We start from the raw sequence: 10,735 nt of genomic DNA, 5'->3' as shown, positions 1-10,735 counted from the left end.
CTGTTTACGTGTCTGTAACGCACGTCGATAATGCGACTAAAATAGGAATGTCTTAATTCGATTTGTGTTTACTTCGAAGATGACTTTAATCGGATTAATGTAATGAAAAATTGCTGTTTACATGGTAGTTTCTTAATCAGAGTATTGTCGTAAACAGGTTAATATTAGATTATTGTTGTCCATGTAAACGTGCTGAGAGAGTGCCATATCAAGACAATCCTCCTTTGCCTGTACCTGTACCCCAAAACCTGTACTTGTTTTCTCTTCAAATGTACAAAGCCTTTTTCTGGCTGGCTGTTCACTGCAACATGAGCACAGTGAATTTTGGAGGGAAAAAAAAAAATCCAACAGTACTAACCTATCAAAACAAGTCAAACATACACCGATCAATCATAGCATTAAAACCACCTGCCTAATATTATGTAGGTCTCCCTTGTGCCACCAAAACAGAACTGACGTCTGAACACTAAACTACATTTTCTGAGATTTTAACAGAGGTGTTCGTATCGCACATCATAAAAGACAATCTTAGCATCCGTTAATTTTTAATTGTAGGAGAAAACTGGGTAATTTTGAGCTTTCTTCCGCTATTTTCATCTTCTTGGTTTAAAATCTCGTCCTGTCACACGTCACAGGCAGTGACTTGGCAATGTACTATAGTACTTGAATGACTTGTTGGGGTCTCAATTTTGCTTGTATCTTTCTCATTTGTAAGTCGCTTTGGATAAAAGCGTCTGCTAAGTGAATAAATGTAAATGTAAATTACTCATGAGCCTGCGTGTTATTATCCTATGAGAAGATGCTGTCTCTTAATTATTCATGACAGCACGTGATGCTTTCCTACAAACATAGTAGATGAGAGAGGCGTTCAAATGGGTCGCAACTGTTTGTTTCAGTGGTGTAAGTGTTCAAGTGTGTTTATTCGGGAGAACTATGAGACTTGGAGAAAGGTGGACTTCAGACTTGCTCATAAAAGCACTTTGCGTCTACACAACGATGCGGTACTCAGTCACGGGGACTTTTCCATCCCTTCAAAAGGGGTATGTGTCTAATTTTTAACAATGACAGTTTTACTTACCTTTTGAGCTAATTAAACCGCTTAAAGCTCCACAGGTCGTCACGTGCAAAACTATATAACGAGACTCTATGTTGAAGGGCAGAACCTTTGCCTTTTTATTCATGAAAAGCTCGAGCCTATTAGCTATCTACCATTCCGACACTCCTCCTATCCGTCTTGCCTCCGGCTTGTGCAAAACTATATAATAAAATATTATAAAAACTGTACATACAATATATAATGTAATATCATATATATAATTTTAAAGCTCCATGGGCCATTGAATGCAAAACTATACAACGAGAGTCCGTGTTGAAGGGAAGAGCCTTCGCTTTTTTATTTGTGAAAAGCTCGAGCCTATTAGCTAGCTACCATTCCAACATTTCTCCCAAATGCGCTGCCTCCGGTTTTATTTTATGTTTTCCTCCATAGTCACGCCAGGGGCTAATGGTTCAAATAGATAGGGCAGAGGACCTGCACTGCTATCTACTGTGTCTCCATTTAGCCCTGGGGATTCAGGAGGAGAGAAGTCCTCTGCCTCATCTGAAAACTTTTTGTCACTATCCATCTTTATTGTGAGTGTTTTTGAAGGCTTGCCCCCCTCTACCTCTCCTACCTTTCCCTGCCACGCCCACTCCCCCTCCCTTCTTTGTACAGCCATCCACACCCATTTAAGTTGCATTTTTCAAAAACATTGAGAGGTAGACTTGAGCTGAAAGAGGGAGGTTTCATGACCCTTTAACTCCCGTAAGGTGTGAGGTGGGCCTCCATGGGATATGACTTGTCTCTCCAGCACATCCAACAGATGCACGATCGCATTGATATGTGGGGAATTTGGAGGCCAAGTAAACACCTTGAACTCTTTGTCATGTTTCTCAAACCATTTCTGAACAATATTTGTAGTGTGGCAGGGCGCATTATTGTATTACAGTTGCCATGAAGGGGTGTACTTGGTCTGCGACGATGTTTAGGTGGGTGGTATGTATCAAAGTAACTTCCACATGAATGCCAGGACCCAAGGTTGCAAAGCAGAACATTGCCCAGAGCATCACATTGGCTTGCCTCCCTGACCCTGTCGCCGGTTTACCGGTTGTCTTTCCTTGGACCACTTTTGGTAGGTACTAAATACTGCATACTGGGAACATCTCATAAGAACTGCTGTTTTGGAGATGCTCTGACCCGGTTGTCTGGCCATCACAATTTGGCCCTTGTGAAAGTTACTCAGATCCTTACACTTGCCCATTTTTCCTGCTTTCACCACATCAACTTCAAAAACTGTTCACTTGCTGTGTAATATTTCCCACCACTTGACCATTGTAATGAGATAAGCAATGTTATTCACGTCACCTGTCAGTGGTTTTAATGTTATGGCTGATCGGTGGACATTCTTTACATTTATCATGCTTTCAAGATGTAGATGTTTTATTTCAACTAAACTATGCATTTAGCTCCATCAGGAAAAAAGCTACTCTGTATAATATTTAGGAAAGAAAAAAAAACTTCATCTTCATCCCAAGTCATCTGGTTAAATACTTGAAATATCTGGTAGTAAGTGTTAAAGATTGCAGTGCTATAGATGTTCACCTCACTTGTTCAGTGTCTTCATCAGTTCTGTTCTGATTTCATTCTTCATGTTCATGAATCCAATACTTTCTACAAAGAGCAAGAAAGATCTGGATTTGTTTGGGGAAAAAAAACAAATCTTTTTTTAAATTATAAAATTATGCACATGCATTCAATTTTTACGTTTCTATATAGGGTTCATGGTGCTGTTCTGTTTAGTAAACTGTTTATTATATTATAGGGAAAACTGGTCTATGATTCCATGTATTTGAATCTTAAACACATTTGCATCTTCTCTGTTTCTCATTATTGCATATAGTGATCTATCAAAGGTAGTGTGTGGTATCTGCACAAGCAAAGTTCACTAGATTACTAACCATTATTAACCATTATTACCATCAACATCTTACTTTTCCTTACCTACTTGATTAGTTTTAAGCCCCAGTAATTGAATACTGCAGTGCTGTCATTTGACCCAAAACCACACCCTAACATTGGCTTAAATTCTGTAAAATATTTATATCTAAATGCACTGCTGTAAACAAGTCAGTGATTTTCTCTGCAGTGTCTCTGAGCCACTAAAACAGAGAGCACTAAGCTGTAACTGTATATAGAGCTTTTTGTGGTTATGACACAAAATAACTTTAGAAATGTGTTTAATACAGGAGACAAACCAGTTTTTCAGTTCATGATCAAGAGTTACACATCAACTTTTACATTTACATTTATGGCATTTGGCAAACGGCCTAATCCAGAGCGACGTACATTTATCTCACTTATACGTCCAAGGCAAAACCTAAAAAGCAACTGATAACCATGTGTCTAGATTACCAGTGATTAATAATATTCGAATCTTAACATTTTCACTTTTACTTATCACTGTATACTTCTCATTAATTCATAACCAAACACATAGGTTATGTACTACGATAGTGGACTAAACTTGTTATATCCTATTCATCTTCATTGCCACACACTATTTTTTGGTGGAGTTTTTTAAAAATTCCTTCTCAATCCAAAATAACTGTCAGCCATACTGTCTTTTCAGTCTAAGTGTGTGTCAGTCACTATACAAACTCTCCAAAACCACAATCTGAAGTCACCTATATCAGCAAAAGTTGTTTGGAAGGGTTTTTTGTTGTTGTTGTTGTTGTTGTTTTTTTAATGCATCTACTCTCATCCAAAAACAAACTCCAGCGTCTTCAGTTTGCCAGACACTATTGGAACCTCAAATGGGATCGGGGTCTATGGTCAGATGAAAACAAAATAGAGCTTTTTGGCAATAAACACCAGAGGTGGTTTTGGCGCACACAGAGAGGTTGCCATATGGAAAAGTACCTCATGGCCACGGTTAAATATGGTGCTGGCTCTTTAATGTTTTTCTGGCTGTTTTTCTGCCAGAGGACCTGGACATTTTGTTAGGATACATGTCATCATGGACTCTATCAAAGATCAACAAATATTAAATGAAAACCTGACTGCCTCTGCCAGAAAGCTTAAAATGGGCCGTGATTGGATCTTCCAGCAGGACAATGATCCAAAACATACATCAAAATCAACAAAAAAATGTTTTACTGACCACAAAATCAAGGTCCTGCCATTGCCATCCCAGTCCCCTGACCCATAGAAAACCTGTGGGCTGAACTGAAGAGGAGAGTCCACCAGTGTGGACCTCAAAATTTGAAGGATCTGGAGAGATTCTGTATAGAGGAATGGTCTCAGATCCCTTGCAATGTATTTTCCAACCTCATCAGGCATTATAGGAGAAGACTCAAAGGATACCAATAATTGTTGCACACATATATTTTTAAAATATAATTTTAGATAAATCTGCTTTGTTTCCAATTGTTTGATATCCATGAGGGCGGACTCTGTCGTGATTTTTTTTTTTTTTAACAAAAGATCAAAAGGTTAAACAATAAAGACAATTTTTTCACAGCCTTCTTTGGTCATACTTACCAAGAGTGCCAATATTAGTGGAAGGCACTGTATATCACTTGTACTAAAAAAAAATCTATAGCATGTCTAGTAGAAATGGGCATGTGCAAATCAAAACATTTGAGAAAATTCTTAATATATAGTGCTACAATGATTTGATCATATTAAAAATCTAGAAAATTATTGTTGTATTCCAACTACACACACTCACCGTCCACTTTAATAGGATCACTTGTACACCTGCTCATTTATGCAGTTATCCAATCAGCCTGATAGCCTCAGATTCCTGTTCTTGGCCTCAGGAGTGGAACCCAATGTGGTCTTCTGCTTTTGTAGTCCATCCACTTAAGGTTTGATGTGTTGTGCTTTCTGAGATGATTTTTTGCTCACCACATTTGTAAAAAGTGATTATATGAGGTACTATATCCTTCCTGGCAGCTCAAACCGATCTGGCCATTTTCCTCTGACCTCACTTATGAACAAGGTACTTCCACCCACGGAACTGTTTCTCGCTCAATAACTTTCGTTTTTCCACACCATTCTGTGTAAACTTTAGCGACTGTTGTGTGTGAAAATACCAGGTGATCCATCAGCAGTTTCTCAAATACTCACCAGCCCATCTGTTACCAACAACGGCATTGTTAAAGTCAGTTATAACCCCCCCACCGAATGATGTGAACATGAACTGAAGCTCTTGACCTGCATCTGCATGGTTTTTATATTTATAACACTACTGTTATACATGGCTGACTGGATAACTGCATAAATAAACAGGTATTTTTTTTTAGATTGATTGTACATTTAAATATGTTGTGTAAATTATGTAATTGTGACAGGCCCACTAAGCACCAATTAAAATAAGTCACTAGAAATACAAGTAAATTTTCATTCACAACTTAAAAACTATATGCATTCTTCTATTAAACAGCTCATTTACCTGCAAAAACCTCCACCTATACTCATTAGACCTACTCAATTTACGTGTTTAGTGCCTCATTCCAAGTCAACTCAAGGTACATGATTGAACCAGAGTATCAATAATACAAATGTATTTATTTAAAATCAAGTGCGATGAGGTTTGGGTATAAATTAAATGAATTATGAAGTTCATCAATACTGAGCCAAGCAGCCCTACTGCAAGAAACTTTTATGGCATTTTTTCCAGGAAGAAAATTAAAAAGGCATAAAAGCCATCAGGTACAAGTTTAAGTCAAAGACAGAACACAGGCCGTTAATACAGTGCACCAAGTTTTATTTGAATAAAACCCACCAACTTTTCAGGTTCAAAGCAAATTACCAATTAAAAAAAACAAAGAAAAAAAAAACAAAAACAAAGTACACTACACTTTAAACTTGTCAAAAATAAAAATTGGCTTCTTTGAAGCCATGTTTTTTTTGTTTTGTTTAAAAATTACCCCAGAAATGAGTAAATGCAAGGCTGAACACAATGTCATGAAACTACCAAACTACACAAAACCACTTCTGAATTCTTCCCAGAGCAAATCCTGAGACGCACCACACACATACACACAAGATTCGCTGGAAATGTTACACAGTCTTCTGTTGCCCCTTCTTTCCAATCAGGGATTTGTGAATGTGGGGAATGACACCTTGAACAAACACAGAAAGAAAAAGGTTGATATGAAATATTCAGGCATCCATAATAAGGTTTATATTTAAAAAAAAAAAAAAAAACCCAACACATTCCATAATACCATCTAGACCAAAGATTAATCAGTCTCTGCAGTGTACTAGCTTAAACTGTCTAAGATGAGAATTACTGTGGTATTTAGCATTGTATACACTAGATTGTACATGCACAACTTACCACCACCAGCAATGGTTGCTTTGATAAGCGAGTCCAGCTCCTCATCACCTCTGATGGCGAGCTGCAAATGGCGTGGAGTGATACGCTTCACCTTCAGATCCTTGGACGCATTTCCCGCCAGCTCGAGAACCTTAATGCAAAAGGAAAAAGCTATTGAAGTGTAATGAATCAGACAGGGCAGTATGATCATAAGTGATTAGACTGGCCACTTTTAGGCAGCTTGCCATTAATTCCATATGGCATGTTCTCTCCACGCTCAACCCATTTCACTACTGGGGAGATTTAGAGCCATTATTCCAGACCCTTATGTATGGCCTATTTATTAAAAATACAAGCACCCCAATTAATACATGCATATGGAGTAATGCTCAAGAACATACATGTTAAAATGTGACATACTGAGATTGCTCTAAAGTTGGTGCTTGTATGAAATATGAACACAAATGATCCAATAATGCCAAAAGCTGGGTCTATTTGCACAATGATCATTTGCATAGAGTATAACTCCCTGGCACTGGGGGAAGGGGGTGTAATCAGCTGAAAGATGTTGGGAATAGATAGCACAATTTGCATTAGTAGTGATCAACATCTGATCACCTTTTAAGTCTCACTCTACCTCAGCAGTCAAGTACTCGAGGATTGCAGCACTGTAAACAGCCGCAGTGGCTCCTACACGGCCATGACTTGTTGTTCTGGACTTCAGGTGTCTGTGAATACGTCCAACAGGGAACTGTAAAGCATGGAAGAGAAGACGTTGATTTACTGATTGTTCTTTTAACGCAATGTCAGTGTCAATGGCTATTTTCGACACAAGATCAAGGTAGGTAAAACAGGATAGTCTGTAATTTCTGACAGTACCACAACAGCAGCAGCCATATAATAGGGCTGTTCAAAAATTAATTTATTATATATATATATATATATATATATATATATATATATATTACACACATACATACACACACACAGTAATATGCATTGTACACTTTGTGCTTTCCATGTTTACATTGTAAGCACATATTTACAATTTGTTACAATGCATGCTACTCAAAGTAATTAAACAATCATGTGGGCCTTACTGTTAATGTAAACATGTATTTCAGTAATATAGCCAAGTAGGAGGGTTTCAGTTACCAGCATTTATATTAAAACATGGATTCCACATCTGTAAAATTAACATTTTAAATGAAATATTGATAACTAATTGCTATTGAATCAAAACCATATAAATAAGAGTTGAATCACCAAATTGGTTACAATACCCAACCCTACTATATATATCAAAAGGTCCGTCACTTTAATATTTGATGAGAAGTCTAGGATTTTTCCTGTTCAGACATTTTGTTAGACTTCTAGTTACATCTTTTCTGAGTAGACCAGTTGTCTAGTATTGTTAAGAGTAAAGACAGTCCAGTAATACATGTTTAAGTCTTGTTTTACAGGAGTCACTTGGTGGTGGGTCTTCCCCCTTCAGTGTGAATTCATGTGCGAGTAAGAAGAGGGAAAGTTTGAGAAGTTAAATGTATAATGGAGTGTTGAAGCTATAATTACTATTACTTAGCCACATTGAATTATTCCAGACTTAAAAACAAAAACAAAAGAAGAACCAAAAAAAAAAAAAAAAAAAAAAAAAAAAACACACACACCACTACAACTTTATACGTAAAACAGTTTCTATTAAAATGTTAACCTGCCAGAAAAAAATACCATACACCATTTAAAACGAGCTACATGTTTAAAAAGATAATAAAGTAAGTGAATAAATAAGGGCAAGTGTTGAATGTAAGCGCGAGGAGCCGCGCTACAGACCTGCAGTCCTGCCCTTTGTGAGCGCGAAACCGCCTTAGCTTTCGCCTTGCCCGAGTCTTTACCAGCTTTTCCTCCTGCCTAAAAATAAACAAACAAACACATACGAGAGAAGTAAATATTTACATACACATTCGCTAGTCACCCATTTTACCTGTGGTGCTTTAGATTAATTTAGTTAAACCGTGTTCCTAAAAGCACGGCAGCGTAAAATATGCCCTTGGCCTGCATCACACCATTCACGTTAGCTTCAATGCTAACTAACGTTAGCGAAAATAAGCCGGAGACAATAGCATCTAGGCTAAAACCGCCAAAGTTCAGAAATAAAACTAAACATAGGCAAAATTCGAAAAATGCGTTAAACGTAACACTACGAAATCAAGAAATTCGTTACCATTTCGTGTATATATATCTCTTATAAAAACGTCCAGACAAATCCAGAAGGTCTTGGTTTGAAACAGACTTCCCGCCTTCAGTGGGCTATATAGAGAGAAAGGCAATACATCCGGGACACTGCGCGCACAAAGCAACCAATCAGCTTCGTCCTGGTGTCGTGTGGCGGTGAAACCCGTCGTCATGTAAACTAGAGAGACCGTTGTAGTGCTAAAAATCTTAAAATATTACTCTTAACATAGCTAGAATTTAATATTATATAATATGATACGATGTTAAATCATTTGTTGTTATTGGCTTAAAATTATGGCAATATTACTCACATGGTTTATCATAGGAGGTTTAGGTTATTTCATTATCTAAGGCTCAGTCACTTGATTCAAGCTATCATCAACAAGCATGGCTGTTGTAAACATTTGTTTATTATTATTTATTTATTATTTGTTTATTTATTTTGTTAATAAAAGTAACAAAAAATAGAGATAACATAAACTTATTTTAATTCCTCAAGGGGTAATTAGTGTAGAATAGTATACTGTGGTTAAAACAAACAAACAAAAATCCATTTTGTTCAGAAAATTCAGAAAATTTCAACTAAGTATTATGGCACATATGTGTCTAATGCCCTAAATATTTCTATAATTATGTGGATAATTATATGATCTTAAGGAGGCTTGGATTATTATTATTATTGTTGTTATTATTATTATTATTATTTTTTAAATACACTGAAAAGGTCTGACTGCAAAATAACTGAAAAGTATCATTAACCCTCTAGACATCTAAATGTGCTTCTACTACATGTTTGTAACAGGTGCAAGTTATGTATATTTCATATATATGTACTTCAAATGTTCTGAAGCTTGTCTATAGAATGAGTATATTGTTCATATAATAATCATGTTTTCCTCATGTGGTCTCAAGATTTAATATACTCAGTAACTACAGTGTGTGGATTATTCATGTTATAACAGCATATCTACCACATCTTTATGTTGTATTGTACTGCAGTTGTATTATTTTGTTGTAATAATGGCATTTTGTTGATTAGATTTCCCACTTGGGTCTTTTTGTGTTGTATTGTACTGTTATATTTAATATGTTCTGTATATTTAATAAGTTATTAATGTTATAGTACTGATATTTTCTATTTTGCATTAAATTACAATGTTGAATTTCAATAAATTTTTATATATATGCCACTACACATTTCTGCTTTTTCTCCTGAGTCAAAAGAATCACGATTCATAGATTAAAACAGGCCTAAAAAACGGATTAAACAACATGCCAGTCAAGAATTAGACTGCTGTTAAAACTGTGACGTGGTCAGTTGAAATGACTGACAGCCACAGCACGACCATTTCACACCTCTTTATTCAGCTCTCAAGAACTGTTTGTCCACCTGCATAAAAGAGACATGTGTGAGCCTGAATTAAAATGAGGTCTTTTCACAATTTCAGTCGTCCTCAGTGTCTCGAGGTTCTGGATCCATAAAATAACGCCATTAGATAATAGTTGCACTGCATATTTAATTATCCATAGCCAATTTACAGTATTTTATAATGGTATAAACAAATGACCAATAAATATATTTTTTTCTCAGCAAATTGCATAAAAACAATCCAGTTTCCATGTTGTTTGTTTGTTTACAGAAACTCTGTCGAATTTATTTCATATGAGGGAGGAAAAAATGTGTAAATGAATACATTTCATCATATCCAACATATACTGTATGTGCAATAAATGCTATTATTTAGCACGGAAATTCAACCATTGTATATCAACATATCATTTATTGTTTTGATCAGTGGAGGTTTTTCGGTGTAATCACTGGAAGCTCCACAAGATGGCTGCAGGCGCCACTGTAAAGCTATTCTGCACCTGCTGTAACTCAAAAAGCAAATGGCTGAGAGCTGGAGTTTGACCAAAAGACATGGAATTTTTTCATATAACAGGGTTTCATTTCATTTCTCAAATGCTTTAGCAGCCTTAATATACTGAGACAGCAATGTGTTTAATCTATATGGCATCTACACTCACTGTCCACTTTAATAGGAACACCTGTACACTTGCACATACATACAGTTATCTAATCAGCCAATCATGTAGCAGCAGTGCAATGCATAAAATCATGCAGATACATGTCAAGA

The 10,735-nt window shown here is 36.4% G+C and overlaps 1 protein-coding gene across 1 annotated transcript; it reads right to left on the bottom strand.

The window, feature by feature from the left end:
• Positions 1–5,793: 5,793 nt before the first annotated feature.
• On the bottom strand, positions 5,794–8,728 carry LOC128609966 (histone H2A.Z). Its single transcript, XM_053628929.1, has 5 exons — positions 8,587–8,728; positions 8,196–8,273; positions 7,003–7,116; positions 6,387–6,516; positions 5,794–6,168 (listed from the first exon to the last, which is right to left on the bottom strand). Exons 1-5 carry the CDS (start codon positions 8,587–8,589, stop codon positions 6,107–6,109), a joined length of 387 nt encoding a protein of 128 aa, XP_053484904.1. The 5' UTR covers positions 8,590–8,728; the 3' UTR covers positions 5,794–6,106.
• Positions 8,729–10,735: the final 2,007 nt, after the last annotated feature.

This window comes from Ictalurus furcatus, chromosome 7 (genome assembly GCF_023375685.1).
Source record: "Ictalurus furcatus strain D&B chromosome 7, Billie_1.0, whole genome shotgun sequence".
NCBI lineage: Eukaryota > Metazoa > Chordata > Actinopteri > Siluriformes > Ictaluridae > Ictalurus > Ictalurus furcatus.
Note: the sequence above shows the minus strand (reverse complement) of the source record. Positions and strands in the feature narration are given on the sequence as shown.

What these genes read in the sequence shown, in the direction of transcription:
- LOC128609966 (XM_053628929.1), bottom strand. An exon ending in CACAAAGGGCAGGACTGCAG is followed by an intron (nt 7,117 to 8,195) that starts GTCTGTAGCGCG and finishes CATGCTTTACAG; the next exon opens with TTCCCTGTTGGACGTATTCA. An exon ending in TCGAGTACTTGACTGCTGAG is followed by an intron (nt 6,517 to 7,002) that starts GTAGAGTGAGAC and finishes TTTTGCATTAAG; the next exon opens with GTTCTCGAGCTGGCGGGAAA.